Raw genomic sequence first — 15,107 nt, forward strand, 5'->3', positions numbered from 1 at the left:
GACCCAGCCCTGACCATCCTCAGACTCACATTGAAAGTGTTCCTGGAAAGGCCGTGAAAACCCCTCCTCCTCCCTATGTGTGGGGAATGGGCGGCCACTTCTCAGGGCTGATTCCAACGAGTGCCTCCACTGTTCTGTGTCCAGAGTTCTCCTAACTGGCCTCCCTGTCTCCATTCTCACTCCCTTTCCATCTATTTAAAAAAAAAAAATTGAGTGAGGGGAGTTCCTGCCATGGCTCAGTGGAAATGAATCTGACTAGTATCCATGAGGACGCAGGTTCGATGCCTGGCCACTCTCAGTGGGTTAGGGATCTGGCATTGCCATGAGCTGTGGTCTAGGTTGCAGATGTGGCTCAGATCTGGCATTGCTGTGGCTGTGGTGTAGGCCAGGGGCTACAGTTCCTCACCTGGGAACCTCCATGTGCTTCGAGTGTGGCCCTAAAAAGATAAAAAAAAAAAAAACATTTTTTTTTTTTGAGTTGAAAGTTACATGATATTAACCATTTTAAAGGGAAAGAATCCATGGCATTTAGGACAGCTACAAAGTCGTTCAACCACCACATCTATCTAGCTCCAAAACATTTTCATTGCCCCCAGTGCATACGACAAAGCAGTTACCTCCCACCCCCACTCTCCCCCCAGCTCCAGGCAAACACCACTCTGCTTCCTCTCTCTATGCATCTACCGATTCTGGACATTCCATCGAAATGGAATCGTACATAGGTGGCCTTTTGCCCCGGGCTTCTTTCACTTAGCATCATGTTTTCAAGCCTGATGCATGTTGTAGTGTAAGTCAGGTCACCTTCCCTTTAAGGCTGAATGATAGTCTCTGGTCCGTACATACCACCTTGTTTACCCATCCATCCATGCACTCTTGCGTTGTTTTCCTGTAGGCTTGGTGTGCCCAGAGCTGCTGTGAATATGGAGCTCACGCCCATGAGGACTCCCAGCCATTCTTCACACATTAGTCTGATCTGATCACATGACACTCCACCTACAATCACTTTGATGGCTCCCACCAGTCTCATGGTAAAGGCAAACTGATGAATGGGACCCAGGTTCTCATGTTCTGGCTTCTCCCCTTCCTCTGGCTTCATCTCTCTCAGCCTGCTCCCATCTAACAGACTTGGTTTCTTGGACATGCCATGCTTGTCCTCTGAGCCTCTGCCATTGCTGTTCCCTCTTCCTGAAACGCCTTTCCCCTGGGTCAGAGGCAGCTGCATTGACAACATGCATTTCCTCATCTCCTAATCAGATTAGCCGGACTAGGTCCCAGCACAGAACCAGTGCTGGTCCCTCTGTGCTTCACGGCCAGAAAGGCATTGCGGAGCTTGCTGTGGGTTTAGGAAGGCTACACTGGACTTGGTGAAACTCCCCAGAAGCTGCCCAGGGACACTTTGGGGAACTTTCAGAGTCATGTCCTGTGTCCCTAAAACACAGCCTGCTGGGAAGTTTGAACGTGGTTGTGGGGATTGCTCAGCCAGCTGGTCCCCTTTCCAGGACTCCACTGGGCGTCCTGACTCACCTCGCTCGGTACACATCCTCCGCCCTGAAACGTGGGGCGGGTGTGAGGCAAGCTTTACTTTGTCCATCCAAGTGGGTTAACGCCCCACAGGCCTGTGAGAAGCAGGGCAGAGACTCTGGCCTCTGCCCCGTCCACTGCCGGCCTCTGGCCCAAGAGGAGCCCAGCTCAGCCCAGCAGCCAAAGCAGGTGGGGTTGCTGCTGCGACAGCAGAAAGCAAGCTCCCCGGGCCGAGGCCGCCACACCTGCACTTAGAGGCTTCAGCTCAGCCTGGGCCACAGGGTGTTGGGGCTCACACAGGATGTGGTTTTCTAAGGGAGGGGAGGTCTAGGCTCTCACCTTTCACGACTCTTTCTTAGTTTCTGTTTTGAGCCTCTGCTCCCTGAGACTGTGCACTCCCACGTGTACACACAAGAGCACACACATGTACACTCGGACACATACACAGGAACACACACACACACACACACACACACACGGCTTCAGCACACTCTTTGTTCCCTCTCATTTCTAAGAACAATTTAGTATACCCTTTCCTTCTACAGAATTCCTGATAGAAGATGGAATAATTCCACAATCCCTAATTATGAATTCCTAATTCCTCCTTCCTTTTTCCTGCAAATTCTCCATCCCAAACCCCATAGGAACCCTGGGTAGAAACTGCCTGGGAAGACAGGACGACACATTAGTTCTCTAAGCGACTAGTCTGCAAACGACTTGCTTTCCTCCACACGTGAGAAAAAGACGGGAAACATGGAAAGAGACCCGTGTGTTTCGGAGGGACTTGGGGAAAGTGACTCTGGCTTTGAGGGGAGCCCGTCTGTCCCTTACCTCCAGGACTTTCCCTGTGATAAACTGGTGACAGGCTTCACACTTCACCCCAAAGAGGCCCTGGTAGTCCTTTTCGCAATAAGGCGCGCCGTCCCTGCAGGAAAGAGAACATTTGGCTGCTGAGAGGCAGTCGAGGGAAGGAAAACACCCAGCCCCTGCATCCCCAGCCCCTTCCCGCACAAGAGGGGTGGAAAGTACTTCTCTCCTACCGGCATCAGCGTCACATGCCTGGAGACCTGGTCAGACAGGATCAAACCCCACAAAACTAAATGACCCAGAAAGAGCGCTGAGGTTTCTCCGAGCCACGTGGAAATAACAGCCAATGATTAGCGCTGCCGATTCCTGGTCTGCCTCAGACCTAACCAGCAAGCATCCCTTCCTGGCACCACGTGGGCTGCAGCTGTGGTCCCAGGGTTCCTCTTCCTTGTGCCCCCCCCCCACCTCCATCTCCTTGACTTCACATGCCAGAGCCTCCCAATGGCATGGAGACTCCATCCCCTTGGCCCTTGGGGAGCTTGGGGGGCCCAAGGCATCACCTGCAGTTTCCTGCAACCTCCTTCATTTTCCTGAGGACATGGTACAAATATTGTTTTCCATGGGTGCCACTGCATGGAAAAGTTAAGAGGCACCGCTGCAGACCACTCAGTGACCCAGCGCCTCGCACCCATCAGGGTTACTTCACAAGCTGAGTGGTTTTGTCTTCCTACTTCGGCTGTGCCTCAGAATCTCCCACACTGGGCTTCCTTTGCTAATACTGTGGCTTCACCCCAAGACCTGCAGAATCAGATTCCTAGCGGGTGGGGCCCAAGTTATTTCTTTGGTTTGTTTCACTATATCCCTAAGTTAAATCCACTTTTTTTTTTTTTGGAATAGGTAATATATTCACCTGGTTGGAGAACATTTTTTCAAATCAATAAGGGGAAAATTTCCCTCATTGCCACTGGACCTCCTGCCCCTACCCCGCCCCTACCCCCAACCCCCCACGCTCATTCTTTTCTCCTTTATTTTTTTATTATTATTATTTTTTGTCTTTTTTAGGGCCGCACATGCAGCATATGGAGGTTCCCAGGCTAGGGGTCTAATTGGACCTGTAGCCGCCAGCCACAGCAATGCCAGATCCGAGCCATGTCTGTGACCTACACTACAGCTCACAGCAATGCCGGATCCTTAACCCACTGAGCGAGGGCAGGAATTGAACCCGCAACCTCATGGTTCCTAGTCAGATTCGTTTCCACTGTGCCACGATGGGAACTCCGCCATCCACATTCTTAGATGCAGGAGACTGGCCCTTATTTAGGATGTTAAAGGGACTTGGCGAGCATCAGGTTGATAAACTCCTCCTCCTCCTCAATTTAAAAGGTAACCACTGTAACTAGTTTCTCCAGGTCACAGTAACAAAAATAAAAAACTTCACCTACTCTATTTTCTACACAAGCGTCTGAACCTAACGAACCCATTCCCTTGGTGGGCTGTTTGGTGCATCCGTCCTAATGGAACCTGTGCCTAGACTTTGAGTGGTTTTTTTGGGGGTGTGGGAGAAGACGTCTACACACATGACCAAGACCTGGAAGGAGGATAAAGGTTTACTAGTTCCAAATAGCAGGGAAAAAAAAAAAATCAGCGAAAGTAAATTACTAAATGCCTCACTGGTTACAACCTATAGCCGATCGTTATGCCAGCTTCTTTGTTGCCTGAGACAATGATCAACAGTTCATTAAAATTATAGTAGGCGAACTGTGGCTCCAACAGAAGAATCGCATTGTTTTCAAACATTTTCTAGCAAAAAGTTCATGTTGCTTGAGAGATGTGACTGTTTCTCCTTACGTCTAAGGGGAGAGGGTGGGATCCCCAGAAGCAGGCCTACAGGGAGCCCCACAGTGGGCCCCATCCCGGCTGAAAGGATCCGCACCGCCCAGGCCCCAGTCTTACTTGCTGATGTATTCTCCGGTAAGGACCTTCCCGCAGGACTTGCATTTAAAGCAGCCCAAATGCCACTGCTTTTCCAGCGCCAGCAGCGCCTGTCCGTTCTTGATATCCCGTCCACAGCCAGCACAATCTGGAAAAGAGCAGCCACCAGCGGTCACTCCACGTTTGTTTTGCTAAATCCAAGCACGCAGGTCGGCTCGGAACCCTAGGGTGCACTCATCACACACTCCATAAATATTTACTTAAGTGCCGTTTCATCCCGAGGTCTCGCCCTGAACGAAATCTTTCCCAGTGGCCCCACATTCACGCAGCACGGGAACGTCGTGAGCCTCGGTGGGTCCCAGGGGATGGATGCCCTTCTTCCATTTGTTTCCTCGGGGGTGATTTAAACGGCCTCTGAGCTCCAGCTGGCCCAGAGAATATTTAATTAGAGGGCACTGGCTGTGATTTTAAGAAAGCTCTCTTGGGCCTTTATTAATTGAGGGCACAGGTGAGCAGCTGAGCACCCCATGCTGGATGCCTCCTCAGCACCATATATGCGATTCCTGGCCAGAAGTCTCATTTCTGTAAACAGGACTCTACTTTCTTATCAACCTCTGCCAGACTTTCGAAGATGTGGGATCCTCAGTTCAACAGCCCTTAGTTCCTCAGCTTTAAATTCTCCGTGGCAGGCTCTCGGGAAGCAGATAAAAGGGATTTCTTCATAGTGAGGCGTGTGGGCCCTGGAAGGAGACAGCCTGGTGCTGAACCCCAGCTTGTGCTGGCTAGCCATGTGACCCAGGCTAGTTCTCCCCTTTTCTAAGGCTCGGTTTCCTCATATGAGAGCCAAGATGTTATTAGCGCCTGTCTTGGGTGCTCTGATGAGGATTCCATAAAATAAGGGACTTAGGGCTCTATAAATGTTTGCTCTTATTATAACTGCCATTATTCTGATTACTAAGTTCATTCATTGTTAGGGTAGCTGAGTATTTAAAAGAACCCAGAAGAATGTACAGGTGTACCCTGTTTTATTGCACCTCACTTTATGGCTCTTCAAAGACAAGGGGTTTTTGTTTGTTTTTGTTTTTTTACAAATTCAAGGTTTGTGGCAGCTCTACCTTGATCAAGTCTATTGAGGCCATTTTTCCCAATGTTTGTTCACTTAGCATCTCTGTGTCACATTTTGATACTTCTCCCAACTTTTCAAGTGTTTTCATTATTATTATATTTGTTCTGGTGATCTGTGATCCTGCTCTTTGATATTCCTGCTGAGACTCGCTGAATGCTCAGTTGATACTCAATAAATCAGTATTTTCTAATTCAGGCATGTACATTGCCTTTTTAGACATAATGCTATTGCATATTTAATAGACTAGAGTATAGTCTAAATACAACTTTCATATGTATTGGGAAAGCAAAGAATTTGTGTGGCTCATTTTATTGATGGATTTGCTTTATCACGGTGGTCTGGAACCCATCCACTGAACATGCAATATCTCTGAGGGCTGCCTATAAATTGGTGCAAGCTTTCTGGAAAGCAATTTAGATGTCCCCAGACATTTAAAATCAATGTACCTGAGAAAGTGAAAGAAAGCACTACTGGAAAAATGCCCTTGATGTCCCTAACTGATCATAAAAAACACTCATGGAATAAAGACAGGGCCTCTTGATAACAAAATGATTAAACACCCCCTCTTCTGACCACATCCATGATATTTCTAGCCCACCTTGAATGCTCTCTCCTTCTAGAAAAACTTCCCTAGTTGTACCTAGCACAAGCACAAATTCTATTAAAGTTTCTCCAAATGTCATCCAGAGATGGCTCACAAATTCTTCTGGTTTTCTCTTTTGCTGTAGTTTAAATACACTTGAATATATAAATATTTATCATGTATTTGTTATATATGTATTATATTTACACATATTTATATAGATACACACATTTATATGTTTATATTTATATATTTATATTTACATATAAATTTTTATATGTTGCATTATATATTATATATTTTATATTTATTATATAATATATACATTTGAACTCCAGGTTTATATTTATATTTGAACTCCAGGTGTGTTTCTGATGACTTTTGGCCAGTGGGTATTTACATAACCTTTATATCCAGCAAATTTATGTCTAAGATATTTAGCCTACAAATAAATTTGCAAAAGGACGTGTATGTGCCTGTGTGTGTGTGTGCCTGTGTGTGTGTGTGTGTCTATTCCCTGAAGAATATATATTCATTACCCACAGCATTTTTTTAACATTAAAACTGAAAATAGCCTATGCAGACATAATGAGTAACTCATTAAATTAATCACCATGGAGCCAATAATGGAATACTACATACTGTTAAAAGAATGAGGTATATTTGTGGGCTGACATGGAAAGACAGCCAAAATAGACTGAGTGAAAAAGAAGAAAAAGAAAAAAAAACAAGTTGTAAAACAGTATGTATAAAATAAGCTCATTTTTTAAAACGCGAGAAAATAAAAAAGTTGAACAAATAAGTACTTATAAAGTTAAAAATACATCTGGCACATGAGTTATGAATATTGCAGATTAGCATTTCTTTACATATATAGCTCATTATAAGCTGAGGGTATATTATCTGGTCACAAAGAATTATTCTTTTTTTTTTTTTTTTAAAGCTGAGCTTTATACGATTCCCAATATCTTATCAAAAATCTTACAAAGGGGACCACACATCTGGTAGTTTACTATAAGGATGAAAATAGAAGGCTATGATATTTGTTCCAAAATACAATTTTTATAGGTTAGGAGCACAATACGGATTTAAGATGAAGTGGCAAGGGTTTTTTTGAGGGGCCTTACCCACGGCATGCAGAAGTTCCCTAGGCCAGGGATTGAACTTGAGTCACAGCAGTGAGCCAAGCCACAGCAGTGACAACACCGAGTCCTTAACCCACGCAGCCAGCAGGGAACTCCAGACTGGCAGTGAACAGAATTGAAAATTGTCTTCATTCTTCTGATTAGATTATGCCCACTAGGTGGCAGTAAAGATTTAAAAGAACATGGAAGATGCTGGTGGGTAAAATTTTTTAAGCAGAAAATAAACTTTAGAGATGGCTTTTCGATTCTACAGTCAGGCTCAGAGGGGTTGGCAGAACTATTCCGGGTCTTCCCTGCACAGCCCTGGGTGGAGAGGGATCAGAGGTGGAATGGTGAGAACGCAGGCTGAGAATGAGGAAGCCTTGGGTACGAGCTTGGCAAAGTTCCTCTCTGACCACTCCTTTCTTCCTCCGTGAAATGCTGGCCAACTTCTCGGGCTGCTCTGAGAACGAGGAGAAACTCTGCCTTGTGAAGTGCTTCATCTAACCCTTAGCACGCTTGGTACCTGTTAGGCACTCCACCTGGTTCCCCCTTTCCTTGGCAGGGGCTGGGACTAGAAACCAGGTTTTTTGACTCTGTCTTGCCATTTTTATTAGCACATTAATGCCCAGATAACCCAGAGTTCTGACAGCAGTGGAGACAAGCTGAGCGTAGTAACAACCTCTCTGATCACTCTGCACCTAAGGTTTTTGGTGAACCAGGTACCGCGCAAGGGTTTTACAGATGTGGTACATAACTCTTCAGTACTTATTCTCCATAATCTTATTCTTTTTTTTTTTTTTTTTTGCCACCCCATAGCAAATGGAGTTCCCAGGCCAGGGATCGGATCAGAGCTGCAGTTGCACCTACACCACAGCTGCAGCAATGCCGGATCCTTACTGTGCCAGGCCAGGGATTGAACCTGCATCCCAGTGCTGCAGAGATGCCACCGATCCTGTTGCACTACAGAGGGAATTCCCAATCTTTCTGATTCTTCCCAGGCATGGAGTCAAAGTGCCTTGTACCCTGGGAGCCTCTGACCTCACTGGTGGCGTCCTGAACTTCTCTGTGCCTTGCAGTGTCCCTTGGAGGATGGATGCCCTACAACTGACCTTGATTATGTTTCACAGAGAAGCATTCACTGAATGTGAATGCCTAGAGCCAGCCAGCTGGTGAAACTGGGTTGGAAGCAGAGGCTGGGGATGGGATTCCTTCATCCCAAACCCCAAGACACACATCGTGCAAATCAACAAAAACCACCTCTGGGAAAGCAGAAAACTGGCCAGGGTCAGCCAGTTCGAACTATCCCGGTGTACTCCGCAGAGGTGACACATTGTGCTTCTCCTGGCAAAGCCATCCTCTCTCTGTCAGCCTGACGTCACGCTGGGGAAAGTGGAAAGATGCAGAGATGAAAAGGTGTGTGCTGAGGGTTTGTGCTTCTCGTGCTTGTTTCAACTAAGCTCTTTCCTAAAGAACGAAATGTCCTCGTCTCTATCTTCATGTTTTTCAGCTGTTGAGAAAATTGTTTCCACATCACTGAAGCAGCTGCTGATAAATATAGAAAGCTGGTGATTGGCACAGCAATTATTGCCAAAGTGGGAAATAGGTGAATATGGAGCAGCCTTAAGGAAATCAAGCCCTCTAGCAACTCGCTAGTCCTCTCTCCGGGACACACAGTGACCAAATGTGAAAACGGTGACAACTTAAACACTCAGCCCCAAGCCTTTCATTCTTGGCACCAGGAGCCAAGAGAAAAGCAGAGACTTGGCAACTTCCTCCAAGTGACACCACCATCCAAGGACACACCCAGTTCCATATTTATATATCATTTTGTTCAAAGGTAATAAATATCCTTGAGAATAGGGACCCTGTCTGTCTCCTTTAATCTCTCTCTCTTTGGCACACCACAGACACTTGGGCCTCAAGAGTACTGAATTTGAAGAAGGTGACAAATGGCTCTTGGGAAGGAATATGGCATTCGCAAGCTAAGAAAGGTGTCATCACTTGGGCTGCCCTTAAGGTCCTGTCGGCCTGGATCCCCATGTTCTTTTTGAGAACTCTGTCTGCCTTCCTAGAATTTCCCATTTGGGAAGACTAAGAGCCAAAAAGATATCTTACTCGGCGAAGATGGCTCTCTGAACAGCAGGCTGAGGAATGGAGGAGCTACAGAAAAGGGTGGCGACTGAATCCCCAAGCAGTCCCACCTGCTCCAGCATCAGTCATGCCCAGAACCACCCGTGGAGGAAGAAGCTACCATTCACAGTGGATGCCCATCTGGGACCAAAGCTTCTAGAATGTGGACTGGGACTTCCTTCAGTGTCTGGAAATTTTTGGCTACAGTCTTAGAGCTGAAGATAAATATTTCACGTTCCAGAGCAGGTAGCAAGGAATACCCTTGTCGGACTCACCAAAGGGGAGTAGAACCTTCCTGATGACCCTAAGCCCTACTGCCTCGCTACTTTGAAACAAGAAACTTGAAAAGGTATAGAGGAGAAGGGGCAGGGAGCTGTCCACACAGCAGTAATGGGGTGTTCTCTCCCCTGTGCTGTGAGATGAATTAGGGGACCCCCAGAGAACCGAGATGCTGCTGAGTGGGGCGCTCAAGCCCTGGTGCCGCCTTGGGATCCACGAGATGCTTCATGTTAGAATTCTTGGGACGAATTGACTGGACTGTCCTGGAGCTTAGCAGCAGTCATGAACAAAAAGTCTGGAGCCTGCTGTATGTGGAAGATTTGAAAGGCAGGAAGCTGGCTGGAGCCCTTCTTGATGGCAGGCTAAGGAGAAGACGGAAGTGGGAGGGATGAGCACGGCCAATGTTTGGTTCACTGGGGATGCACCTGTGTCCTGTGCGGTACCCACGCCCAAGTATCTTGAATGAACCTACAGTGAGAAAGCTGTTTGCTGGGGGCGAGATGGGGAGGTAGGGGGAGACTTTTAAGTCAGAGGCTATGAGGAGCAGGACCTGAGGCTGGGGAGGAAGTGGGGAGGGCAATTGCTGAAACAGATTAGCCAGAAAGTATACACTTTTGTCAAGAAACTCAAAATGAGCCTTTTTTTGTTTTTGTTTTTGTTTTTCTTTTTAGGGCTGCACCTGTGGCATATGGATGTTCCCAGGCTAGAAGTCGAATCAGAGCTGCAGCTGCCAGCCTACACCACAGCCACAGCAACACTGGATCCAAGCCGCATCTTTGACCCATGCCGTAGCTTGAGGCAACACTGGATCCTTAACCTATTGAGCAAGGTCAGGGACCAAACCCACATCCTCACGGAGACTGCTGAGTTCTTAACCCGCTGAGTGGCAATGGGAGCTACCTACTTTTTTTAAAAAAAAGTCTCCAGCCAGCGTTAGCTGAAAGAGAAGCATGCCAATGCCAGTGGTAACACCTTGTCCCCTCTACCTCTAATCCCCCTCCCGACCTCCCAAGGAGCCACAAACGGGACAGAAAGGAGGTGAAGAAGGCGCAGGAGAAGCTGTGCCCCCTCGTCATTGCAGGTCCCCTCCTGGGGTCCAGCCTGAGCTCAGGTGAGTGGGCAGCTTCTGATGTGGATGAGAGCATAGAGTTTTCAGCTGTACTGGACTTTCAGGAGGAGAAAGTGACCAGAAAGCTATGAGATCTGTCCAAGATATGAGAAAGGGAGCTCCAAAAGAGGGTAATAGAAGTAGCCAAAGGAAAAAAGTAAGACTTTATTTTGTCCCACGAGTGTTCTGGCCCATTCTAGACACTGATTGTGCAACTCACAGGGATTAAGGGCTTCAGGGGCAAAGAGACCTGGGGTGAAATTCCAGCTCTGACATAGAACTGAGGGAGCCTAGGCTGGCTAAGGAACGCTGGGCTCCAGTTGCTTCATTTGTTAAAGGGGCCAGTGAACAGTTCCTACGTGCTGGTGCTGGGGCTGCGGTGAGGATGGAAAAAAAGATGTGCAAATGTGGAGTTCCCACTGTGGCACAGCCGAAACGAACCCGACTCGTATCCATGAGGATATGGGTTCGATCCCTGGCCTTGCTCTGTGGGTTAAGGATCTGGCGTTGCCAGGAGCTGTGGTGTAAGTTGTAGACGTGGCTCAGATCTGGCGTTGCTGTGGCTCTGGTGTAGGCCGGTGGCTGCAGCTCTGATTTGACCCCTAGCCTGGGAACTTCCATATGCCAGGGGTGCAGCCCTAAAAAGCAAAAAAAAAAAAAATAGGGTATGCAAATGTGAAATCACTGCGCAGAGGGTCAGGCACTCTGTGATAATCCCATAAAACCTCCCTTTCCTCTTCCCCTTAACAGATAACCAAGGCCCACTGGCCAGCGGTGGGGAAGGCATTTTGATGTCTCTGGTTCCATAATCAGCATCACCCTGTTCATGTTATTCTTGTTGTTGTTGTTATTACCCACCTTTTAACTTTTTTTTTGTCTTTTTTTGCCATTTCTTGGGCCACTCCCGCAGCATATGGAGGCTCCCAGGCTAGGGGTCTAATCAGAGCTGTAGCCACTGGCCTATACCAGAGCCACAGCCACTCGGGATCCAAGCCACATCTGTGACCTACACCACAACTCATGGCAACACCGGATCCTTAACCCACCGAGCAAGGCCGGGGATCGAACCCGCAACCTCATGGTTCCTAGTCAGATTCGTTAACCACTGAGCCACGATGGGAACTCCTCCACCTTTTAACTTTTAAAAGACCTTCCACACCTTATCTCAGTCCTCCCTTGGGGCTCCCGCTAACCTGGAAGGATAGCAATGACCCGCATTGCACAGGTCACAGGACACGGGAGAGCCAGATGGACTAGAAGACATTTGATGCAAAGCCTTCATTCTGCACACAGGAAAGTGAGGCCCAGCATGGGCCCAAGGGCTGCACAAGGTCACACAGATAAGCAGTGGCCCGAGAACTGCAAAGTGGAAATCTGGTCTCACAGGCACTTGAATGCGAACCCAGGCCTTTACAGATTACAGGGCTTTTCTAGGTTTTAAACCTTCAACCATATGTGTGTTCCCCCAGTTATTGCCTCTTCTGCTACCAAGGGGCAAAAAAGAGCCACATGAAACTGGAACGTGAGGTTAAGGCAGAGTGGCGAATTATCATGAAAATAATGTAAATTGTAAAAGGGACTAGAGAAAGAAACTTTGCTCATTTCTTCAATACTTGCTGAGATACTAAGATGTTATAAAATATCCACAAGGATTTTAAGTGAACTCAGAGTATTTCCTTCCTTTATGTAAAATTTTAAAAATGAAGAATTTTTCTTTAAATCAAGTTTCAGTATTGATACCATGGCCCAGATAAGTTCCAGAACATTCAAGTTTTCCCTGGAATCCTTTTCTAAAACTAATCATAAAAAAGAAACCCTGCTTGTCATCAACAAAGATTAGCACATAAGTTCATGGCTCTTCCCGGGGATGAAAAATAAACAGACACAAAATCATTTTAGATTTAGGCCATTATTAATAGAGTGGAATAAGACTTTGGAGACCCTGTAAAATATTCAAGGGGTGTCCTTTTAATAGACTGTTAACTAGAGGCACTTTATCCCTGGCTAGGAGTCAGTATTTTAAGGAGCTTTATGGAAAACAAACAAAAAAACACCCAGTTCTAGGGTTTGGCTAACTTGAATCCTGAACTTAATGACATCATGGCTTGTCATTCAGTGGTTCCTACAGGATATGGATTTCCCATGACCTTGTGTGATAACACAGTGGATGCAGAATGCCAGAGGACAGCTGTTCTATCGAAAAAGAGAGACAGGAGATGAGAGTGACCTGCACATGGGTCAGATTCTGTGAGGTTAACAAGCTGCCTCTGACACAAGCTTTCAACACATCTGCTCTGCCTCCAGCACCTGAATTCTTGCATGGGAATAACTGTGGGAGGCACGTAGTGGCTGTCCCCTTTATACAGGACAGATATTTCCAGCCTGCCAGGGTTCCCATCCCTCGCTAGGGCCTAAATGGCAACTGCCACCTGACATCTAGCTCAAACTGACTGAATGCACCTGTGTTACCAGCCTGGCCCTTATTTGCAGGACCTGGAATTTGTAACCCCTGCATTTAAAAAAATTCAGACTTTCCTTCTGTTCTTCTCCTTCTTCTTTATCCCTTCAATAAGGCTTGGCTTACAGGTTTAACATCTGTAAGGGGTTTGGGTATTTGAAAAACTGTGACCAAAAAGACCACATCATTTGGTAGTGATGAGAGTGTCCAGGAGTTCCCGCCGTGGCCTAGTGGTTAATGAATCCAACTAGGAACCATGAGGTTGTGGGTTCGATCCCTGCCCTTGCTCAGTGGGTTAAGGATCCAGCATTGCCATGAGCTGTGGTGTAGGTTGCAGACGCGGCTACAGCTCTGATTAGACCCCTAGCCTGGGGACTTCCATATGCCACAAGAGTGGCCCTAGAAAAGTCAAAAAGACCAAAAAAAAAAGAGTGTCCATCTACCAAGTGGACATTGCTGACTGTTGACCTCTCACCTTCACTTGGGCTGCTCAGTGTTGCCAGGTTCCAACCAGACATCTACGGGTTGACAACGGTTGGCTGGCCACAGTCCATATCAAGTCCCTGACATGAGTCTGCAATTTTCTTCTCTAGCATGTCACAGCAAATACCAGGGGTATGAGGTCATCATCAGAAGGGACAGATAGAGGGCAAAACAGAACAGAAACTGCAAATGTGTTAGGCTAAGTACTTTTCCAGAATTAATTTTTAAAAGTACTTTTTAACTTCTGAAATTCTATGCTGCCATTTGCCAGACAGCAATCCATGGGGTCACAGGACAAACCCGGGGTGGAGGGGGTGGGGTGGGGTGAGTCAGGATATTCCCGTAGGAGCAGTGTATTTGCCATCCTGTGGCTAAAGGGGTTTCAAGGCTCTCAAGAGTTTCCATCTCAAATTCGCTACAAATGATGCAGAATTATTTTAAAAGGGTATGTGCTGCCTGACTATGTAACCTTGAACCAGGCTTTGCACAATCACCCATGTCCCTTGGCTGGGTCAGCTGCTCCCTTTGCTCTCCTGATGGCCACGACGGAAACATCACAAGCCAGAACAGCCTCTGACCTGCTATTTTAAGTGAAAGTTCTTGTTGTCTTTGGAAAACAACACTGCACAACAAACAGGTTTTCACGGGCGATCCCAGCAGTAGGTTACCAGCCTGACTGGGAAAGTTGAAGGCAGGCTCAGAAACAGCCATTTTCTGAGACTGCTCTTATTTGGCAATAAATCCTATCTTTCCTCCTTTCGAAGTGTGTATCACATATCCTGATAGAATTTCAGTTACTTTGGTCATAATTTTTATAAATATAGGCCATTTGCACATTTGCAACTTTTTTTTTTGTCTTTTTGCCTTTTCTAGGGCCGCTCCTGTGGCACATGGAGGTTCCCAGGCTAGGGGTCTAATTGGAGCTGTAGCTGTCGACCTACACCACAGCCACAGCAACACAGGATCTGAGTCGAGTTTGCAACCTCTACACCACAGCTCATAGCAATGCCGGATCCTTAACCCGCTGAGCAAGGCCAGGGATCAAACCCGCAACCTCATGGTTCCTAGTTAGATTCATTAACCACTGCACCACAATGGGAACTCCTGCACATTTGCAACTTCTAACACTAACCCCTAAGGCTGTGCTCATAGAATTTGGATAGGAGTATTAAGGATCCTCAAGGTCAAGGACTCTCCTTTAATCAGGATTGGGTGTGTTTGTTCTCATGTTCATGACCACCATCTGAATGAGAAATTAAAAGGAGCCAGGCTGTTTGTCTTTCCTCTCCAAGAGTTGACTATGAATTTATTAAGCAGGAATTAAATGAAAAGAACTGAATTCCAACATGTTACGATGTGCATGAACCTTGAAAACCTGATGCTAAGTGGAAGAAGCCAAAAACAAAAGGCCACGTATATATGATTCCATGTGTATAAAATGCCCAGAATAGGTAAATACGTAGACAAAGAAAGCAGATTGGCAGTTTCTAGGGCCTGGAAGAAGGGGTGAATAGGGAGGAACTGTTTAATGGGCACAGGGGTTTCTTTTGGGG

At 46.7% G+C, this 15,107-nt stretch overlaps 1 protein-coding gene across 4 annotated transcripts in view; it reads right to left on the reverse strand.

The window, feature by feature from the left end:
- Positions 1-2,034: 2,034 nt before the first annotated feature.
- Positions 2,035-15,107, reverse strand: part of LOC125115610 (actin-binding LIM protein 1-like) — a 226,269-nt gene continuing 213,196 nt past the window's right edge. For 2 of the 4 annotated variants that reach the window (XM_047759833.1, XM_047759834.1), the window contains exons 5-6: positions 4,282-4,408; positions 2,035-2,446 (exon numbers count right to left, since the gene is read on the reverse strand). In XM_047759833.1, coding sequence (XP_047615789.1) covers positions 2,215-2,446; positions 4,282-4,408 — 359 coding nt within the window. In that variant the 3' untranslated portion in view covers positions 2,035-2,214. The remainder of the gene's footprint in view (positions 2,447-4,281; positions 4,409-15,107) is intronic. The other 2 variants (XM_047759837.1, XM_047759835.1) reach the window with 2 other exon arrangements.

The sequence above is a fragment of the Phacochoerus africanus genome, chromosome 15 (genome assembly GCF_016906955.1).
Source record: "Phacochoerus africanus isolate WHEZ1 chromosome 15, ROS_Pafr_v1, whole genome shotgun sequence".
NCBI classification, from domain to species: domain Eukaryota; kingdom Metazoa; phylum Chordata; class Mammalia; order Artiodactyla; family Suidae; genus Phacochoerus; species Phacochoerus africanus.